General features: G+C 46.0%; 4 protein-coding genes across 15 annotated transcripts in view; 1 reads left to right on the top strand and 3 right to left on the bottom strand.

Moving 5' to 3' along the window:
• The window catches only part of LOC119466316 (uncharacterized PE-PGRS family protein PE_PGRS20-like), a 1,297,174-nt gene that overhangs the window by 157,046 nt on the left and 1,117,430 nt on the right, over positions 1–22,698 (bottom strand). The window lies entirely within an intron of this gene.
• The window catches only part of LOC119466324 (uncharacterized), a 683,885-nt gene that overhangs the window by 413,494 nt on the left and 247,693 nt on the right, over positions 1–22,698 (bottom strand). The window lies entirely within an intron of this gene.
• Positions 1–22,698, bottom strand: part of LOC119466322 (PE-PGRS family protein PE_PGRS26-like) — a 471,155-nt gene that overhangs the window by 277,136 nt on the left and 171,321 nt on the right. The gene's annotated exons all lie outside the window — the stretch shown is intronic.
• Positions 7,913–22,698, top strand: part of LOC119466319 (uncharacterized PE-PGRS family protein PE_PGRS20-like) — a 1,091,962-nt gene continuing 1,077,176 nt past the window's right edge. The window contains exons 1-2 of one of the 4 annotated variants that reach the window (XR_007463710.1): positions 7,913–8,359; positions 16,528–17,172. Coding sequence is in view for 2 of the 4 variants with exons in the window: in XM_037726821.2 (XP_037582749.1) it covers positions 16,558–16,887 (330 nt within the window). In the remaining 2 variants the exon portion in view is untranslated. Of the gene's footprint in view, positions 8,360–16,527; positions 17,459–22,698 lie in introns of those variants that run through there. The other 3 variants (XM_037726821.2, XM_049656770.1, XM_049656769.1) reach the window with 3 other exon arrangements.

Genomic DNA, 22,698 nt, shown 5'->3' with positions numbered 1-22,698 from the left:
CAGCGTGTCTTCTGAACAAGAAGGAACCTACATTTTACTGTCTCGCAAACAGAACCTTTTCTTCTATTGATCTTAGCATAGCTTCCCCGTCTCCATTATCTGAACTTATATGGGAAGTTACCAAAAATCCTTACGGGAGCGATCGCTTCCCAATACTACTGCGAACAACCAAAACTGAGCCTTCACCACAAGCCCCTCGATGGAAGATTGATACAGCCTGATTGGGAGAAATTTCGAACTCTTACTAGTAGTATCTCCTGGGCCAACTTGTCTTCGTTAGGAATTGATGCTGCTGTGGAATATTTTACTTCCTTCATAATTGATGCCGCTTCGAAATGCATATCCGAAATAAGTGGTGCGGCATGCAAACGCCGTGTCACATGGTGGAACGACGAATGTAGGAACGTTCGTAGGAAACAGAACAAAGCATGGGGGTTGCTACGCGATTCTCCTACTGCAGAGAATCTTATCAATTTTAAGAAGATAAAGTCACAAGGCAGGAGAACGCGCCGACAGGCCAGGAGAGAGAGTTGGCAGAAGTTTTTATCAGGTATACACTCGTATACAGATGAGGCCAAAGTTTGGAACAGGGTTAACAAGGTGAGAGGACGACAAACATATTCACTCCCTTTAATAAACACACAGGGCGACAGCTTGCAAGACCAAGCGAACCACCTGGGTGCACATTTTGAACATGTGTCCAGTTCATCAAACTATTCTCCAGAATTTACAAAATACAAAGCAGCAATAGAAAAACAAAAACTAGAACGAAAGAGCACCGGGAACGAGCCTTATAACTTACCTTTCTCTTTAGCAGAGCTTCATGCATCACTCGCCTGTTGCAACCAATCTGCCCCAGGCTCTGACCGCATATTATATGAAATGTTGAAGAACCTGTCCTCTGAAACGAAGAAAACCCTTGTCTGTCTGTATAACATCCATATGGACTTCCGGCGAGATCCCCTCTGCCTGGAAAGAGGCCATAGTGATCCCTATCCTGAAGCAGGGGAAGGATCCATGGTCTGTAGTCGAGTTATCGGCCGATAGCGCTGACAAGCTGTCTATGCAAAGTCTTTGAAAAAATGATAAACCGTCGCCTATTACATTTCCTAGAATCAAACAAACTGCTTGACCCATACCAGTGCGGCTTTCGCGAGGGTCGTTCCACCACTGACCATTTGATACGTATTGAGGTGCAGATACGCGAGGCTTTTGTTCACAAACAGTTCTTTCTGTCTGTATTCTTAAACATGGAAAAGGCCTATGACACCACATGGCGGTTTGGCATACTGAGAGACCTCTCCCACTTCGGTATACGTGGTAATATGTTAATGTGATTGAGAGTTATCTGCTGAATCACACATTCCGTGTTCGAGTTGGCAATGTTTTATCACGACCTTTTGTGCAGGAAACTGGTGTACCCCAAGGAGGCGTGCTCAGTTGCACACTCTTTATCGTTAAAATGAACACGCTTCGTGCTTCGTTACCACCAGCTATTTTTTATTCCATCTACGTGGACGATGTACAGATAGGCTTCAAGACCTGTAACCTCGCAGTGTGCGAGAGACAGGTACAGCAGGGGCTGAACAAAGTGTCCAAGTGGGCAGACGAAAACGGGTTCAAAGTAAACCCCCACAAAAGTTCTTGTGTTCTTTTCACCAGGAAGAAAGGTCTCAGTTGCAGATCCCACTATCAAAATGTATGGACAACAAATACCTATAAACAAAGAACACAAATTCTTAGGCATCATACTTGACTCGAAGCTTACTTTCATTAACCACAGAAAATATCTCAAGGCGAAATGCCTAAAAACAATGGACTTACTGAAAATTTTATCTCACACATCGTGGGGCAGCGACAGGAAGTGTTTACTGAATCTTCACAAGAATCTCAATCGGTCACGTTTGGACTATGGTGCCGTAGTATATCACTCCGCTGCCCCGAGCGCGCTAAAAATGCTAGATCCTGTCCATCATCTAGGTATCCGCCTGGCCACTGGCGCATTCAGAACAAGCCCCGTCGAAAGTTTATACGTAGAAGCAAATGAGTGGTCACTCCATCTCCAGAGAACATACATCAGCTTCACCAATTTTCGCAAAGTACACTCCGATCGTGAACATCCTTGTTCTACAACCCTTAATGATTTGAAGTGTGCAACGCTTTTCTATAATCGACCTTCTATGAGGCGGCCTTTCTCACTGCGTGTAGAACTTAGCCAAGAGATGGATGTAATACTTCTAGAACATAGCCTAATGCCTCCAGCTAAGCTGTCACCGCCCTGGGAGTGGCAGGTGATAGAATGTGATCTATCCTTTGTAGAGGTCACAAAGCACTGCCCCCGAGCTCGAAATTGCAATGCATTTCCGCGAACTTCAATCGAAGTACTCGTGTTAGGAATTCTACACCGACGCATCCAAGTCCCATGCTGGCGTATCTTACGCGGCTGTATGGCCCCTCTTTTTATAAATCAGACGTATTGAACCCCCTAACAAGTATCTTCACAGCAGAAGCCTACGCAGTACTGTCTGCGGTGAAACATATAAAGAAATTAAAACTAGAAAAGCAATAATATTCACAGACTCGTTAAGTCTTGTAAAAGCGCTAACATCTTTACAAAAGCATAAGAATCCTGCTTTTATTGAGCTATACTCACTCTTGTGTAACATTTATCTATCTCATAGACATGTAATAATATGCTGGGTTCCCGGCCATAGAGGAATCGAGGGTAATGTGCTTGTCGACGAAATCGCCAAATCAACAGCATCGCAAGGTATTGGTCTTCCCGCTGCTGTCCCTGCTACAGATCTGAAGCCTTTCCTACGAAACAAACTGCGAAGCCACTGGCAATGCTTGTGGGACGCCGAAGGAAATAATAAGCTCCACTTGATTAAGCCACAGTTGGGGTTCTGGCCCTGTACAACTAAAACACGACGAACTGATGTCCTATTCTGTCGTCTCAGAATAGGACACACATATGGTAATTACAATTTTCTATTGAATAGAAATGATCCTCCAACCTGTGGTAGATGTGGCGAGAGGCTCACCGTCCTCCACGTCCTCCTGGAGTGTCGGGAAGCCGAAAGAGAAAGAAACATTTCCCGCTAGCATATCGCTATTGTTTCCCTCTCCATCCCGCTATGTTTCTCGGTAAAGAACCACTTTTTAGCACCAACGCAGTGTTTGCTTTCTTGAAAGATGTTGTGCTACATGTTATTAGCCCAATAAGTTCATAGCGCATCCTCTCTCCAGAGGATGTTGCTGCGATACTTTTTTATAGCACATGCCTCCAGGCCCTTGTGTTTCAAGGGCTCTGTTTAGGCACTTGTGCTTCTGGCCAATCCTGGCATCTTTAATATTGCTACACGCGTGTGGTATTTGATTGTTTGACCGAGGCGCGCGGGCGCCATCACTCGAGAAAAGAAGAGGAAGAACGAGCTGGGCTCGCGCTGTGAACCTAACCGGTCAGCGCTGCAACCGCTCTTGTAAATACAACCTGTAAATAGCTGCCCGTCTTACTGACTCGTTCTTCGCGTAACAATATTTTGCAAGTCGTATTATTCCTTCGCAATGCATTGTTCATGCCCTTAGTACACATAATTAGTCATTGCGATAATCTTATTACGTATAGATTTTAAGCACATTACAGCGACTGTTTTTAGGCCCTTTTACAGCCATGCCGCATCTATTGCCCATGTAATTCACTATTCATGTACCACTAACAAGTCATTACCATCGTCTCTGCGCTCTTTGGCCACATCTGGCCCTTGCGCCAATAAACCACAATAATAATCAAACAGTCTCCATAAAGCTGCCCTACATCTTCCAACACACGAATCCACAGTCAAACTACAGGCAACAGGCCTATTTCTTCCCCTCCACAGTGATCCACAACTTGGCTGCGTATTCAGCTCTGCGCAGGAACATTGGCTACTGCAACGGGCTGGCATCCGGCCATTGACTTTCCGCTGTACACCCCTCAACGACCCCCTCCCAGCAACCTCCACTGTGCCCTGTTCCCTCTTATATGACCCCATATCTTCATGAGGGACGACGACAAGCGCGCGCTCACTTCCACGACCCTTTCCCAGCGGACACTGTTACGTGCTACGTTGAGGCAGCGTATAACCAAACTCACGGCGCCACTGCTAGTATCACAATCCCGGCGCCCCTTCGCATTTCCAACCCTTGCACCGCTGGCCCCTTGTCACTTCCTACTTTTCTCTATCCCTTGAATTGGCCGCGATCGTTCACGGGACGCCTGAACGAACTATTATCCCTCCCTCTCCTCGGTATCGCATTTGCTCGGACTCCATGGCGCCAATCTGGCCTCTTCGCGACAACAGACTTCCGATAATCTTCATGACGACCTTTCTGACGCTCTCTCTCTCTTCTCCCTGCTACGTTGGTCACTATGATGTGGGTGCCAGGCCATGCGGGGATTATCGCCAATCAGCTCGCTCATGAGCTTGCCTGCGAGATTATTAGCCCGGCGTTGACGATCCCCTGGTCTTACCCGCCGATAGCGGACGATGCACACTTTCATGAGAAAACTCTAAAGCAGCACTACAAACACATCCGGCATTCATTGCAGGCTCTTCCACCACCACACCCTTGTCTTCGTACTCCTCAAATACGCAACCTCAGGGCCGTGCAGCTCAACGCTTTGATCACTCTAGCACGCCTTTATAGTTACCGCTCAGAGCCCTCATTTCCCAATTAGCCCTCTACGTACGCGAATGTAGAGCACGTCCCTTTCTCTTGCCCCGCAGCCCTACAATCCCCTCACTCCCCCCGACTTCCCCACTGGCGGGTGTGGTTGGCGTCGGCGGCCTTCCCCGACCAGCTGGCCATGGTCTTCTTGACAGAGGAATATCTGTAAGTCTTAGTCTGACCCAGAATAAAGCCTTTTCTCTCTCTCTAGCTGAAGGAAAGATTCACGTCGCGGACACAGTAACTGTCTCGTTGCACAAGGCTGAAACATGCATTCCACCCATATCTGAATGCGGTCGTCATTACCCGCGACACATTGGCCTGGCGTTCAACCGCATATTACCATAGTCAATAAACAATTGGGACTGGCGTTGCCCTGAACGTCCATTTCAGGGAGAAAAAAGACTTCACTCAACCTCCGAATAAAAAAAAATGGCGAGGACACGTGGTCCAAACATGTTCGCATGTCTCAACCTTTTCCTTCCACCGGATCTTGTCAAAGAAGCGAAAAACGAAGCAAATGCCACAGGCCACCTTTCCTCGTTACTTGGCGCGTATGAGTGTCGATCACGTCGCATTCTTACTCGTAGCGGAAAAGAAAGCGATTGTTGGACGGTTTCATGGATTCCGCATACAAAATGCCGCCTCGCCACCTCGCAGGTCGCCGCCAGCAGTGAGCGGGCAGGACTGGTTCACTCTCGCTATTTGCAAGACGAAAGAAATTCGGTCTCGAGACGTAGCAATTAGGAGGCTCGTGAGAAGAATGTAACAACTCGGATAGGCCTAATGAGGGACCATTACTGCTCTTCGCGGACTCTTTTCTGCATCTCGATTGCCTTTCAGCCCTCTGATAAACTGGCGGAGTAACGTGGAGGTAGTATCTTGCGCTGTGAAGCGTCGCCATGATACGCGAATAAGCGCGAACAATCTCACACCCTTGTCAGTTATACGTGATTCGTGTCGCGAAATACCACTGCATTTTCGTGTCACGGTCAAGCTGCTTGAACACGTTAGCTTGGCGCCTCAAGCTTCCACGGGCCCCTCTCTAAATTTCTGATGATGTAAGTTTGTTTATTTCTAAACACGACCGAGTTTTACTGGACACAGGCCGGCGTGATAGCTACGGCGCTCACATTTCTTGAATTCCTTAACCGTACTTTTTGGTATATTGGGATGAATTTCGCGTATATGCCGAATTACGCACAATCCCGGAGTTGTCACGACTTCTATCCTCAAGGTTTCTCAGGAATGAAGCGCGAAAATCGCACGTTTGCCAAGGTATTTAGAAGAAATCGGCCCGTATTAGGCGTGAAAAATTTTGCACTATTTATTTAGGTAACATCGGCTTCGAAATCAGACGTTCAGCACGAGAACTTACACTGTGCAGAAGCAAGTAGAATATGTATTTATTAAATGTACTCTGATACATAAAAGCATGACAGCATACATCGTTTTTCTGAAGCCTGTCGATTTCTCAAATTTTGTTGACACTGACCTAAAAATTTCTTTACAAAGAAAAATTCAATTTTTTTTCTGTGTTATACCATGGTATACATGGACAACGCGTCATGCAGTGGTGGTGGTTTATCTGCCGAGGATTGCCTCCCACACTGGTTGCTGTCGTGCAAACTGAGCGTGGAGCGTTTTGCCCGTTGTCTGTGAGGTGGTTCCTGACTTCACCAAGCGGCTATCGAACGATGTCGACAGTTTGGCGCGCCACTTCTTTTGTGCTCCCAGCAATGCGAAACTTCGCTCGGCGTTCAACAGAGCGATGCTTCGTGCCGACCTGGAACTCTCTGCGAAATCCATGGAAATCCATTTACACTTTCATGAGCAGGACATCTTAAAGAGTTTCTGCATATTATCATTGAACAGACGGTTGAGGTGCCACGAGACAAGTGGACACTTGCCGAGGGTGCGGTGCCGAAAGTGTTCCCGAACCTTCCCTCGTATCTGTTGAAACAACAGATACGAGGGAAGGACGGAGGGAAGAGATGTTTGGTGACCTGTTCTGGGCCATCTTAGAAGAGCTGTCAGAGAATACGCCAAGTCACGCATCATTAAATTTTTAACAGCGGAACTATTTAGGCTTTTTGCTTCCCCGCGTAGTGTTCGCAAAAACTCGCCTAGCGATGACGTCACTGCGTACGGCTGTGCCTCGCATCACCTTGAGATAGCCAAACAATAGCTAATCAATATTCGATAAATAAACAATAAATTCCGGAAAATGCTGGGGATGACTTGGTAATGCTTTGTCTAGCCCAAATACGTTGCCAATACCTTGTGATAGCCAATCAATGGCTAATCAATCAATAATCAATGAATTCGAGAAAAGCATAACTTGTATGGCCAGGACCAGCTAGGTGCCGATCAGCTCCGCTGTTTCTTTAGCCTTGCGCCACTTGTGCAAGATACGCTATTTTATTTAGTCACGCGCATGCGTACACGCATACCTTGCCGGAACCTTGCATAAAAATGCATTCTTAGGCAAGAGTTCTGGAGCATCGGCGGGGATCCAGTCTTGAAGTAAAGACAGCGAGGAAACGTGCCAAGCTGCTGTAGGAGGAGTTGGTTTCCACGTAGGCCCAAATCATTTGGCTTGATTATGTCCCCTTTGACAGTTTATAGTCTTACCTATATATAGGGGCACGCAGTTGTTTTCTGGTAATTTTTTTAATAAAGCATTCATTGGTTAGAAGAAAGTTGTGCTGTTATTTTTGTGGATAACAAATTTGGTCTCGCTAGCTGCCGTATAACTACCCCAGAGCAAAGAGTTAAGCAAGTAAAAGCAGCGAGAAAACGGGCCAAGCTGCTGTATGAGAAAAGTAAACTGCATGAAAGGTTTAGGCGGCAGAAAGAAACACACGACACTTAAAAAGGCAGCTTCTCCATTTCGTCGTATGCATCCCTTCCGTCGTATGCATCCCTTCGTATGCATCCCATCGTGCAGTTTAGCCGTCTTTCAGTATGAACCAACTAGCCCGATATATCTTATTACTCTAGATGGATTCCGCTTTCGCATGGTATCACTAGAACGACAGCGAGCGTGCAAGCTGCCCGTCCGCACGAGCTCAAGGCTGCGGCGAGGCGTCTGCAGTGGAGAGCGATGGAACGGCGCCGCCATCTGTCGGCTGCCCAAGGAGTGGAGACAGCGGCGGTAAGCGCACGGGCGGAGAGTTTTACAACTGAAGCTAGTCTAGTAACGTTGGTTCAAACGTTCTAGAAGCACATTCGCGTTCTGTTTTCGCGTGTACCGTGGCGTCGGTAGGTGTCGTGGTGGTTGACGCGGCTACCCCCACGCTCCGGCGTAATATCCCGTATTCTCAGTTGGTCGTCGTTCCGACAGGTGTGCCGTGCGCGTTTATGTCGAGTGTGTGACAAGCTTACCGCGACTACGGCGTGACGAATAACTACCGCATCAGAGGAACGTGAGGATTCTTGCTTCGCTTAGCGTGGGATTTTGGATTCGCTGCGCGACATCGCCTTTCCTACCTGCGACGTCCCGCCGGAGGTGTTATTTAGTTTATTTTCTCCCTGCGTTGAGCGCTTGGCTGCTCGACCGAGAGGATTCCTGACATGGCACGCGACGGCAGCTTCTGCGGGCTGGCGGCTTTGGCGGCGACGGTGATCGTACTCAGCTGTCTTGTCAGTGAGTGTTTATTTGTTGGACCATCCTGTTTCGGCTGCGTTGTTTTAGCGAGCCTCCGAGATCCGTCTCACAGCGCAAACAGGTGGCTCGATAAGAAAAAAGGTGCGGCCTGCCGCGTGCATCGAAAACGCCGCGGCGCACCAGCCGGGGACATACAAAAAGCATAAAGAAGCCAGGCATCGGCATAGAAAGTTCGTCAGGAACGCTCGGAACGCCGTCGCGCATGCAAGCTGACGCGTCCCAACCCCGTCAGCTATCGGGGACATAAGACCAACCCGCATAGGTAATAGCGTGAGTCGAAATACCTCACCTGATTTAACCTTCACCAGAAACATAGACAATGCCATCTTGGACATTACGGAACTTAACGTTGGGAGTGATCATTTATGGAGTGCTGTTTTAGGGTGATGACAACACCAACATTTTTACCGCGATTTACCGCCAAATTTGGTGGTAGCCATTTTGGTCCCCAGTCTTCCTGCCTTTTTTTTGTCACGCTCTGATGTACTCATGTTGGCACGCGATCTATTCAATTTCTTTAATTAAGTTATGCGCTAAAGTGCACAAGAAACCTGCATACATCTTTAATATACAAGTTGCCTTTTCCTTTTATTTTAACCACGTGGAAAATGTCTCAGATGAGATTACAGTACAGTTATCGCACAACTTATTAAGAACGTGCAGGCGCCCCGCGACGGTATAGGACGATAAATGAGTCGACCATGCTTTCTAGTTAGTCGCTGCTTAATACTGAACGCGTTGTATACGGCCTAAAGTACAACAAAGTGACGTTATTGTGATTACAGACGTTTCCTTTTCAAATGTTGGGAACTAGGAACCAAGTGCATAATTTGGTTATTTCAGTGTATTTTTTTACTCCGAGTACTTAGACTAAAAATAGAAAATTATTACTTTCAACCGCGTTCTTTGAGATGCGTTTTTGAAATTTCACATCAGAATTGTATAAATTTGCCTGAACAATTATTACTGCTACACATCCACTCAAGATACCGGTTATCAGGCTATAAGTTTATTATCGTGATACATGGGGAATATTAAATCCTGAAATAAATTCTTTAGGCATCAAAGCACTGAACATGAGCGTATTTCTAGCGGAAACCAAGTAATTATTCTGCAGAGAAAAAACAAAGATAAAGCTGACAAAGAAGGAATAAAGAAGCAGGTACCACAATGTGTATTGGAATATATTGTGCTGGGGCGAGTGAATGCGTAGACCAAGAGGGTGCTCGATATTGCAACGAAGACGAAAATTTTGCCTAGTCGCATTACGTCATTTGATTTAGAATCGGTTTCAATTTTTCTTTCATTTATCTTAGTGGCAATCATAACACCACCGTGAAATCTTTCGAGAAAAGCATTATTATCATCATGATCATCATCATTACAGTTGTGCGTATGAGCCTTTGGCCATCTTGCGGTAAGTACAGCCGACTTCACAAGGGATGTGACATTACCTCACTGGAGGCCGCCCACATAGACCAATGGTGAAGCATTTCTTGCAGCAGTGAAGCTAGGCAACGAAAGGAACATGTTTTATTAGAATGCAACAATACCTACCCGGCTATAGGTTTAGGCTCCGCTTGTATCTTTGAAGCTCTTGCGTTCAGGGATAGTAGGGGGAAAGTTACCATGTCCACAACAGAAACTACTAAAGCGTATTGGAGATTTGGCAGCAGGGAAATAGGGAGACCACCAACAATGAAGTAACAAAGTTCCAATTAAGGGTTCAGAAACCTTTATGCAGGAAATTTTACGTTTGTAAAAACAAAAGACAGGTATGACAGGTAACAATATTAAAAGAGCTTGGTGGCGCAACGAACCGCTTCATTTCTAGGGGAATGCTCTTAGCATTCATTCATTTATCCAGCGGTGTGAACGATCAACTACTTACGGAAGTCCACACAGAATATCCGCTTTACAGTCAGGGTGGCTAGGAGTGCCTGTTATCTCTTTATTTATTTATCTTTTTCTATATTTGTCCCTCGCCTTTGACCATGTTTGCTGCTAAGGTCAATGAGTCATTTTCACGAATAAAGATGGTTTTTCCCATTTAGCTCTGTAGTGTGTACAAATACCTCTCTTGTGCCTGGCGTCCCCGTAACAATATAACTAAAGGAGATCCCTGCGTCAAACAAATAAAGAATGCGATTCCCAAATGTTTTTGTATGGAACAAAACATAAAGTGCACAAAAAGTCTTCGAGCCCGCTTCGTCTGCAAGCAGCCAAATAAGGTTTACATATGTATATGAAAATAATTCTGACTGTGCGACATAACCAAAAGAAAACGAATAAACGAAGCGTAGTCACCTGTAGCGACTGCCTCCGGGAATGATATGAGGTGCTAGATAAGCAGACAAATCTGCTTTAAATAAGCGTTTTCGCTCGCAAGGGTCTTTCTGCGATGGGCAATCTAATTATTTGCGCGCTTACATACGCTTCAGAGCGAATTCGAGCTGCAAACTCAGCATAATGTTCGCTAACAGTTTATTTTGTTTGTGATCTTCCCTTGCTATCGCGCTCTTTCTGTCTGCCTCGTTTTATTTATTTTATTCGTAGAGTGTGCTTCCTACGTGGACAGTTTCGTATGGCGAGCTTCAAAATCAGCTTTCAGGAGCCGTCTTCGAGGCACTCGACAAATTAAGTGCGAGATACGGCCGAGAGTGTACCAAAGTAGTTTCTAAATGAAGAAATGAACAATGAATTGAAAGCTCTCGGTTTTCAGCTGAATGAAATCTGAAAGAAGCAAACTTTAGTATAACATTTCACCCCACAATGAACGTCGGAAGCCATTGCCGCATTTCTAGGCTGCTGGACTACAAAAAACATGTAAAAAAGGAAAAAAACATCCGCCTCCATTTCACCTTGTGACAGTGGATGTACGACCAAGCAGGTGTGGACGTTTGACAAGCACCGCCACCACAAGCGACGTACGTGATGCGCGCACGCATATGTGCCTATGAGGACCGTACATCCTCGTTTTTCTAGGCCGTCCGCCAAGCACAAGTGCCATATTGAACTGAATTATTGTTTAAAAGTAAATTGCGCCAGAAAAATGCGTAAACTACGAGTTACAGACCAGTTGCAGACTTAACAGCTTCGCAATGTTGTTCGACCATACGAGAAAACATTAATCTGTTACGTGGAAACTGAAAAGCAAAGCACCTTTGCTGCTGCCGTTTTAGGTTTGTATGAGTGGCTGTGGCCGCTGAATGGCCGTAACGTTAGAACAACGTATGTCCACATTCTTGTAGGCCTTCCGTCTAGAGCAAGTACGTTATTCAAGTAATTATGTTTCTCAAAGTAAAATGTGTCCGAAAATTCGCAAAGTATGACTTCCACACGACCTACAGACATGGTAGCATCAGATTTTAATTCGAATATATGAGAAAACATAATTTTGTTACGCGAAACTCACACACAAACCCCGTTTACACCAGCCGTTTTTTTGGGTGAGCATGCCATGAAAAATCCCGACCAACTAGAGAGCTTTGCTGTAAAAAATTCGCACTTCTATCCAAACAGCGAAGCACAGAGAGCAAGGCCTAGCGTTGCACTCCGGCCTGTCGGAAGGTGTTACAATACGCGGAGACTACATGTCGTTGTGACGTAGTGTGCTAGGAAACTGCTGCGGTGCAGCAAGAACAGAGCCCCGGCAGCTATACCAGGCGTCTGAAAACGCTAGCATGATTGGCAGCGCAGCCAGCGGCGCTGGAAGCCTCATATTTCTCGATGGTGCACGGGATGAGATGAAGAGCACAAGTTTGCATCTCGGCAGAAACGTTTGTGTGCACAACGCTAACGCCAGCAACGGAAGGCAGAGCGCAGCCTTGGCTACACTGCCGAGCCCGTTGACGGAGCGTGCCCATTTGGCTTCGTTGTCCTTGCAGCCGAGTGACGGAGACAAGAACTTTAATTGGTTGAGAAACTGTGGCCAGGGGCGCCCTGCAGATTTGTTCGCGCCTGTGGGCACCTTATAACACTCCTCTTACTGTTTAAATGCGTGACAATATGGTGGCGCCGGCGGTGCGAATGCACTTCGGGGGTCGATAAAATTGCTATCTGGTTAAAGATGAATGTTACATCTACGAGAACATAGGAACGATACAAAAAGACTGCGAGTAGAGGGCAGGGGCCTTAATCAAGCCATCGCAGTTCTTTATCACAGACTGAAACGACCTAATATAGGGTTAAATGCTCATCTGTTCTCCCAGCAGAGCCAGAGGTATACGTTGGTAGAGACGCATTTGAAGATGTTGGCCGTAGACCTTTATAGGGCCCTGCTTTCCCGTCGAGCAGATGGTTCGTGACCATAAATAATTCGTTACATTGCCTTAGCAAAAGACTATGGCAGTGCCGCAAAACGCACCAAGAACAGTTTGTTGCTTTCTTCATTCTAGATTTATTAGGGTGATAACCGTTGCGGCCTTCTCTGGCGCAGCTGGTAAACAGCGAAGAGCAGGATACATCATGCAACGCTTCTTTCAACGAAGGTCTCAGGATAACGCGGTTTGCTAACGAAGCGCTTGCTGACATTACAAAAACTGTGAATGTCGACCCAAAGAAGGTGGCTCTATCCCGAGGTCTGCTGGTCCAGTGTGTCGCAGCTGTTTTTGTTTGTGCAAACTTTTAGAAGGTGATAAGCATTCGTATTGCTTCTTTTTGCACCATTTAATGCTAGAAACTTCTAATGTCTTTAGAGCATGCCACTGCACATCACCGATAAGGTGTGCCAGCAGTAGATTCTGTAGCCATAAATGGGCTGCCTGAAAACACCCCTTTCACAATGGTTACAGTGGCCCCTCTTAACGTTACAGAATTGGCGGCGAATGAACATTGCACTGTAGTAAAGCTCACGGCAACTGAAACAAGTCTTGCTAATACAGGATTCGTTGGTTCTGCTGCCGAATCTGATTGTCTGTCTACTGTATCATTTAGTTGCTTTGCTGCAACTGTGGCACGGCCAGGTCAGGCATTTCCTGATGCTTTAACCGTATCTCCCAAGGCAATGTTGTACCAAATATAGCTTAAATAGACCAAAAAAAGGGGGAAGGAAGAAATGAAGAAATGACTTTGCAGCTAGCATTCTGAATTTCCACTCCTCTGTACCTTGGGGATTACTTAGGCCAGTCGTTGCGTCATTTCAATACAGTAGATGAACGTCATGCTCCGTACGGACGTCGTAACTTGAATTGTACATGACAAACCGCATTCAGTTATGAACAGCCAGCTAGAATACGGAAAATACCACCACGCCCTAGCCACTGGCACGAAGCAGACCAAACAGACGGCTTATTATCTATGCAATCTATAGCGACCGATATGATTATGCGATAAATTATGCATATGCATATACGTAGAAATAGTGCTTCTATAGCACACATCCGTGCACTATGCTGGCACTTGCACGTCGCTAAGTAACTTCGCTTGACGGTTCAGTAATAACTTGTAATTGTAAATCGCTTAATCGAAATCAAGCACCGACGATGACCCGGAGGTGATTCTGGCCTAGTGTTGGAGTAATTTTGAGATCTCGCAGGCAGGCATCGCGACCTAATAAAGGCCATCTGCTTTTGAACGTCGGTTTCGGGTAGTGAGCATTGCACATTGCCTCGCATAGAAGTAAACAACTGTGCCAGTACGCATTGTTAACAACTCCGACCTCAGTGTGTTGACTCTGTCGTTCTACTGCTATAAGAGGGCGAACAAGTCCCACTTTGAAAACCTACAAAAGAAGAAGCGCGATTGCACTGTTCAGAAATATCAATAACAAGAGGCGCATGGGGTTTTGTTAAAGTTTCTCGACGCTGAAATTGCATATAGCAGGCAAAAGCGAACATCGAGTAGCTGCAAAACAAGGTACTTGACACTCAAGGCGTTTCGCCCTGCGTCAGTGCAGCGCTTCGTCTTGCCAAAGTGTTTTTCGGTGTAGTACGCCAATTCCCGGACATATTCTGCGACATCAGTTCCATTTTCTTTCTTTTGTTTTCGCCCTGCGTCACTGACTCGGACGTCACCGTGACGCCGTTATCACGACGAGTGGCCACTCGATGCCGGATGATAGGAGTAGAAAAATGAAAGTGAAATCAGTAGTTTCAACGCATTGATGGCGACTACCGACCCTGTTAGTGCCAGGAGCCACCAATCTGTACGTGCAATAAAGCTGCTCAATTTGTTTAGTCCTGGATTGTTGCAATTCCTAAGAGTAAAGGTGCTGTAGTGCCTGTCTACCACCGCTACTATAATACAGATGGAGGTACTGTCAATGATTAGAGCATACAACAGAAGTAAAGCGCCGTGACGAAAAATTTCCGGCAGTACCAATCTCACGATAATGAATGTCGGCGTTAATGCAATTCGCATTAAAGGAATGTAGCGACACACGTATTGCCACTACAGATGCACAAAGTAGCAATGCCAACCACAATGCCAATTGAAACCACGACACTGGATATCTCGTTGTAATATCTACACCCCAGCTGAAACTGTAGTATCTCTAGTGTCCTGGCTGCAACTTCGTTTCAATAGCTCTGCATCAAGCGGCCGCAATCGACGCGGAGGTGTCATTTGTGGATGAGGCGTTATCGCTTTTTTATACAGTCGAACCAGGGTATACGAGCCCCCATATGACGAATTATTGCATATATTGAACAGCTGTAAAATACCATTGAAATTGTCTGTATAATTTTTTATTTTATATATCGAATTACTATATATATAACTTTTGTGATCCCCTTCAGATTCGATATACCCGGTTCCGATTGTATTTAAAGCTACATGCCCCTTGTGTCACCTTGGCACATTTATTCTGGGGGTTTGACCACGAATGGGCACGCACAAATATCACATACGTAGTGCCGAAGTTGTCTATTCGGTAACACACCCCAGTTGCGGATACCCAGTGAGAAAAGTTGTTCACTAGTCCAGGCAGTAGCCAGCAGCAAGCTATTAGGCCCAATTTGCCCGCTTCGCAAGACAGCAGCCACCTCATATGTAGTGGCACAAGCTAACTGACAACTTGGTCACTGCGTGTAAGAGCTTAGATACAAACCGACATACGACGAAATGGGTAAAGAATGCTGATCGCATTAAAAAGAAACCGTCTTTATGCTTGCGATAATCCAAGAGAAGACAAATGAGAAGGCGAAACTAAGCTGTCAGGATGTACAAAAAGTAAATTTGCATTTTAGATTGTTATTGAGTAAGAAAGAGAAAAGTTCGGGATATTTGGCAGTCCGGAATAGATCATGTCGGGTCTCGGGACATCTGCTTAAAAGTTGTGACTTTCGCAATAAATTTGGACCGGTTTGCAACCCTAGGTGTGATCGGCACTTATAGTTTTATTTGTGATTGTTTTCATCCAGAGTATAGCATTCTAGGCGAACTTCTCCGGTTTTTATTGAAGAGCTTTTTAATCACAATTTAAATTACATGTTTTTTGCTACCACGTAAAAGTGTTGACTATGGCCACTGCCATATTCAACAAAGTGAACGTATCACGAATGTGATCGAGGGAAATTACGATTATATGTCTTTCAAGTCGCCGAATGCAATGTCGGTGCGTCTGCTTTTCTATGCGCGTGTGGGCTTGTTTGTAAGTGTATGCTTGTTTCTGCCTGTATGTCTCTTTGTACATGCATGGATGAGAGAACTACATCAACCGATCAGAGGAAGTCACACGCACGCACGCACACACACACACACAGTTCGTCACGGCAAGATTACCATTTTTAATGTCTGCCATAATGATTTCTTTCGTTATTGCTCATGGGCGCTAGGACACAGTACTCAACTGTTCGCAATCTGTGGAGTTAATCCTCGAGAGAACTATATATGAGTGCTCACAAAAGGACTACACACTATTTGAAGCACTAAATCACTACCGGCTCTTTTATGGGGCTTAGAACTTCTGCTCACAAAACGATCAATTTTACGCGATTGTAACGCGAGGTTTTTTCCAGATTTTTGCTACCCTAAGTCAATCCTCGCGTTACAATCGAACATCGAAATTGAAGTTTTCTAAAAAGTGAAATGATGCACCCAATTTTAGTCCAGTGAAATGTGCGAGTGAACGCGCGCGAGGGACGAGTGCTTTCACGGGGAGGGAACGCATAGCAGAGAGCAAAAGTGATAACTCCGTCTTGCGAAAGGCCCAGGAGACCCAGCAGGAGCAGGAGCCAATGGAGCCGCAGGAAGACCGGGAGCCGCAGGAAGCCCTGGAGGCCGAGGAGAAGACGGAGGCGACGGAGGTCCCGGGGGACCAGGATACCCAGGAGGCGCAGGAGGCGCAGGAGGCGCCGGGGGCGCAGAAATCGGCTGGGGTGGTGGAGGCGACGGGGGCTCAGGAGGCTACGGGGGCGCAGGAGGCAGAGGGGCCGCAGGAGGCCCAGGAGGCGCAGGAGACGCCGGAGGCCGAGGAAGCGCCGCAGGACGAGGAGGCAATGGAGGTTCAGGAGGCGACGGAGGCGACGGAAATTAAGGAGGCGCCTGAAGCCCAGGATTCGCTGTAGGCCCAGGAGGCCTAATTTGTCGTGAACTCCATATGTTTTTTTTCCGTTTCGGACAGCTCTATCCACCTCTCAAAATAGTTTGTCAGACGGCATGGCAACTGCTTTCCCATTTGTGAATCTTCTGGCTTTCACAGGCTTGCACAGTCTGAACTTTCTCGAAAACCTTCAGTGGTCAACTTGAACCTCAGCAATAAAGTTTTTTTTTACTTTCTCATAGTCTAACGATTCTTCTGCTGGCATCCGGCCAAACACACTCAGAGCCTCCCCTACTAAACACAGGCTCAGGTTGCTGGCCCACTTGCTCTTCTCCCAGCCTTGCCCGACTGCGATCCTCTCAAACTGATGCAAATACGCATCTAGATCATCTCTTCGCTCATCGAAAGGGGCCATTAGTATCCTGGGGCAAATTTGTCTCGGTCTGGGAGAAGGTGAGTCGGATGACGCCGACCTTGATGTGCTAGTTGCTTCACGGGAATCCGCATTCATTTCCGGTAGTTTAATCATCGCCAAGATTTCTTTTAAATGTGAAGCAGTTCTTGATGCACATTTGCCACTTTGACAGTATCTATCTATCTATCTAGCCACCAACGTCTTGGTGCTCTCATGGTCGTATTGTTTACTTGGTATTTACCAAAATTGGCATAGTATGACAAGAGTGTTTCACGAACACAAATGATAGGTTATGACATGAATATGATGACGTGTGTCATGTAGGTCATGAAAGAGCTGCCTACGTCTTGGTGCTCTCATGGTGATGTCGTTAACTTGGTAGGTACCAAAATTGGTATAGTAAAACAGTGTATGACGAATATAAATGATTGGTCATGACATGGATTTCATGACATGCGTGTCATGTAGGTCATGAAACAACCACCCTAAACGACAATGACCCAGCGGAAAATGCGGTAGATCCCACACCCTGTGGGAACGGATGTTATGCGAAGCAGTGTGCGGAGAGCCTATCAAGTTTAGGAAAATACCATGACAGCACCAAGACTTAGGCGGCGGTTTGATGACCTCAATTACAAGCATGTCATGAAATTCATTTCAAGACTCCTGAGGAGTGCCTTTGGCTAGGCCTAAAAGACCTTAACGCGAAAGCCTTAGTCTTGCTAATGACTATGACTTCGACCATCTATCTTCAGCCTTTTCCTTCACATGGTACCACCTCCGAACCCATTACGTTGTTTTTGAGTGTTAATATTTTTTCGCTTTGTCATTTTCATTTTTGCAGAGTCATGCTCATGCTCATGATTATGACTTCTAGCATCATCCTTTAGTGTTTCATTTATTAGTGCCCACGTCCGAACCAATTTCAGTGGTTCTTGAGTTTTAATTTATTTTGCTGAGACATTCTCATTTTTGTCTAGTTATGCTCACGACTTTGACTTTTACCATCATTCTTGAGTGTTTTCGTCACTTGGTACCCACGTCAGAACTCATTTCAGTGGTTTTTCAGTGCTAACATTTTCTTGCTTAATAATTGTCATTTTTGGTGAGTCATGGTCATGACTATGGCTTCTACCACCATCCTTTAGTGTTTTTTTCACTTACTACCCATGTCAGAGTCATTTCGGTGGTTTTTGAGTGTGAATCTTTTTTCGCTGAGTCATTGTCATTTTTGCAGTCATGTTCATGACTATGACTTCTACCATCATCATTTTATTTATTTTATTTATTTATTTAGCATTGATTCAGACACAATGACACAATTTAGTGTTTCCTTCCCTTAGTACCCACGTCCGAAACCATTTAGGTGTTTTTTGAGTGTTAATATTTGTTTTGCTAGGTCATTGTCATTTTAGGCGGTTGTTTCATGACCTACATCACACGCATGTTATGAAATTCATCTCATGACCTATCACTGATGTTCGTCATACACTGTTGTCATACTATGCCAATTTCGGTACCTACAAAGTTAATGAAATGACCATGAGAGCACCGAGACGTCGGCAGCTATTTCATGACCTACATGACACACATGTTGTGATATTCAGGTCGCAACCTATCATTTATGTTCGCCATATAGTCTTGTCATACTATGCTTATTTTGGTAAATACCAAGTTAACGATACGACAATGAAAGCACCAAGACCTAGGCGGCTAGATAGATAGATACTGTCAAAGTGGCAAACGTTCGCCAATAAATGCTTCGCATTTAAAAACATATTGACATTCAAAAACGACCGAAATGGGGTGGACATTGATACTAAGGGAAGGAAACACTAAATGATGAAGGTAGAAGTCATAGTCATGAGCCTGACTCAGCAAAAATGACAATGACTCAGCGAACAAAATTAACAGTCAAAAACCACCGAAATGAGTTCTAACACTCAAAAACCAATGTAATGGATTCGGATGTGATACTAAATGAAGAAAAAATGCTAAATATTGATGGCCCAAGTTATATTCATGAGCATGACTGAGGCCTTAATGTCTCTTAGGCATAGCTAATGGACTCCTCAGCACTCATGACATGGATATCATGACATGTGCGACATGTATGTCATGAAACAGCCGCCCAAGTCTTGGTACTCTCATGGTCGTTTCTTTAACTTGGTAGGCTCCCCGCACACTGCTTCGCATAACATCGATTCCTACAGGGGGTGGGATCTGCCGTTTTTTTCTCTTTCGTGCTCTTCGCGCACTCGTTCAAGCTGCTTTTCTTTCTCTCGCTGAGCATACTCGAAAAACGTCATCGCCTCATCTTGTGACATGTTTAAGTCTTTAGCTATCGCCGCCAAACGTTCCCACTCAATCTCTAGTAGAGCAGTGCATGGGCTCGGGCTTACCCGAAAGCCCCCCAGCAGGGGCGTCTGCGTCAGCAGGCGTTTGGTGAGTTGCGCCACCACGTACCCGAGCACACGAGGGTTGGACCCTCCGCGTGTAGTGTGCGCGGCTTAGCCGTGTCCGGGGAAAAGAGGATCCTGGGGGTTGAGCCGATGCCGGGTGCTCGGCCCCTCGGCTGAGGCAACACACCTCTTTGGTCTCCGCTTCACGTAGGCGCCACCCCTGGGCTGACCCACCCAGGGGAAATCGGCTGGTCGCCTTTTCCTATCCCCCTCTCTGACCTTTTTCTTTCCTATCTCCTCTCTTTACTGTCCTGTCTCCTTTTCTCTTCTGTTACTTCTACATTTCCGTAGGTGGCTTGTGTTAACCTTGTGTATGTACCCTCTCTTGGGTATCTTATATTGGGTTATAGCAGCAATGCAGGGCTGGCGTCTGCAGCCTTACACCTTAAGTGCTGCAGCGTCCCCTAGTTGGGATCCGTGGTGGGTGGCCGCCATTGCCGCCGAAATAAACCGAACTAATATGGCAACACCTGCATTTCCCCGTCTACTTGATCGTCACCCTCACAAGAGGGGGCGCACCGATGAAATATTAAACCTATTCAGACCGAAAGAAATTTTTCCCCGATTCCAAGTTGTGCACAGTGAGAAAACTGAAAACCCAGCTGGAACCGTATCCCATTTCTTGTTGCGAAAGGCTTGACTGACGCCCTTGGCCCAGGTTACAAGGTCACCAAAATGGCGTGCGGGGACCTCCTGCTTGAGATCCGTGACAAAGCGCAGCACAATAAATTGAACAAGCTTGTGGCATTTGGAGACATACCTGTTACCGTCTCACCTCATCGGTCTATGAACACAGCTCGTGGAGTAGTGTCTGATGCAGATCTAATCGACTTGTCCGAAACCGAACTATTGGAAGGCTGGAAAGAACAAAACGTAACAAACGTACAGCACATCATTATCAGAAGAGAAAATAAGGAAATTCCCACTAAACACCTGATCCTGACTTTTGCCACTTGCGATCTGCCACAAACCATAGAAACCGGATACACAAAGTTAGCTGTCAGGCCATACATCCCCAATCCCAGAAGATGCTTCCAATGTCAAAGATTTGGCCACGGCTCGCCCCTGCTAGCTCTGGCAGCAGCCAGGATAGCACGGAGGCTAAGGAGGTACCGTCAACCTCCGCACTGGTGGGGACCAAGGCTTCGCCTTCGCGGCGAAGCCAAACCGACGTACACATCGCTCGCTAGAGCTAGTGTCCAACGCCTCCCAACAGGCAATGGACACAACTCCTTCTCAGACGGCACACGGAGCGCCTAAGGAGAGACGACACTCTCAAGAACGCTCCAAAAAGATAAAACACCAGTTACAGCGCCTGGAAAAGTCTCTGTAAAATAGGCTGTACACATCCCTTGACACACACAGCACCTTTTATTTTCCTCGAACATGAACACAATATTGCAGTGGAATGTTAGAGGACTAATCAAGAACCTAGACGACATCCAAGAACTTATCAATAAATTTAATCCAAAGGTGCTGTGTGTTCAAGAAACACACAACCCAAGAACACCAACTTCCTACGTCAGAATATTGTTTTCCGAAAAGATCGCGAGGATTCTGCCGCATCATCTGGTGGTGTGGCCATCATACTCAACAGAAGTGTAGCCTGTCAGCAACTTCCACTCTATAGGGCACTTGAGGCGGTAGCCGTTCGTGCTGTACTTCTGGGTAAACTCGTAACCATTTGCTCGCTCTACATACCCCCACATTATCCTTTACACAAGCATGAATTTCAATCATTTATAGATGAATTACCGGAACCTTACCTCGTTCTTGGCGATTTCAATGCACACAGTAGCTTGTGAGGCGACACGCGTATCGACGCGCGAGGACGCCTAATCGAACAATTTCTTTTCTCCTCTGGTGCGTGTCTCCTGAATAAGAAGGAACCCAGCTACTACAATCTCGCAAACAAAACATTTTCTTCCATTGATCTCAGTGTAGCTTCCCCGTCTATATTTCCTGAGCTTAAATGGGAAGTTATAAAAAATCCTTACGGGAGTGACCACTTTTCCATACTGCTGAGATCACCACTACAAAACGAACCTCCACCACAGGCTTCCCGGTGGAAGTTCGATAAGGCAGATTGGGAGAAATTCCAAAGTCTTACGAGTAGTATCTCGTGGTTTGACATATCTCCGATGGGAATTGATGCAGCGGTCGACTATCTTATATCCTTCATAATCGACGTTGCTTCTGAATGTATACCAGAAATGAGTGGTGCGACCTGCAAACGCCGTGTCCCATGGTGGAACGAAGAATGTCGGAACGCTCGTAGGAAACAGAACAAAGCGTGGGGATTGCTACGCGACTCCCCAACTGCGGAGAATCTTGTCAATTCTAAGAAAATAAAATCAGAGGGCAGAAGAACGCGCCGACAGGCCAGGAAAGAAAGTTGGAAGAAGTTTTTGTCAGGCATAAACTCGCATACAGACGAGGGCAGAGTATGGAAGAAAGTTAATAAGGTAAAAGGGCTACAAACTTATTCACTCCCGTGGGTAAACACACAAGGCGACACTCTGGAAGACCAAGCTAACTTCCTGGGAGCACATTTTGAACATGTGGCCAGCCCATCTTATTATTCACAAACTTTTAAAAGGCACAAGGCTACAATAGAAAAACAGAAACTAGAAAGAAAAGGTACCGGAAACGAGGCATACAACCAGCCATTCTGCATGCTGAGCTGTATTCATTACATAGTTGTTGCAACATGTCTGCGCCAGGCTCTGACCGCATAGCTTATCAAATGCTGAAACACCTTCCTCATGAAACAAAGAAAACTCTCCTCTCCCTATACAATGCTATATTGTACCTCTAGCAATTGATCCCCTCTGCCTGGAAAGAGGCCATTGTCATTCCTATACTGAAGCAGGGCAAGGACCCATCGTCTGCTTCGAGTTACCGCCCTATAGCACTAACAAGCTGCCTCTGCAAACTGTTCGAAAAAATGATTAACCGC

The sequence above is a fragment of the Dermacentor silvarum genome, chromosome 10, assembly GCF_013339745.2.
Source record: "Dermacentor silvarum isolate Dsil-2018 chromosome 10, BIME_Dsil_1.4, whole genome shotgun sequence".
Classification (NCBI taxonomy): domain Eukaryota; kingdom Metazoa; phylum Arthropoda; class Arachnida; order Ixodida; family Ixodidae; genus Dermacentor; species Dermacentor silvarum.
This window is presented reverse-complemented; position numbering and strand designations above follow the sequence as displayed.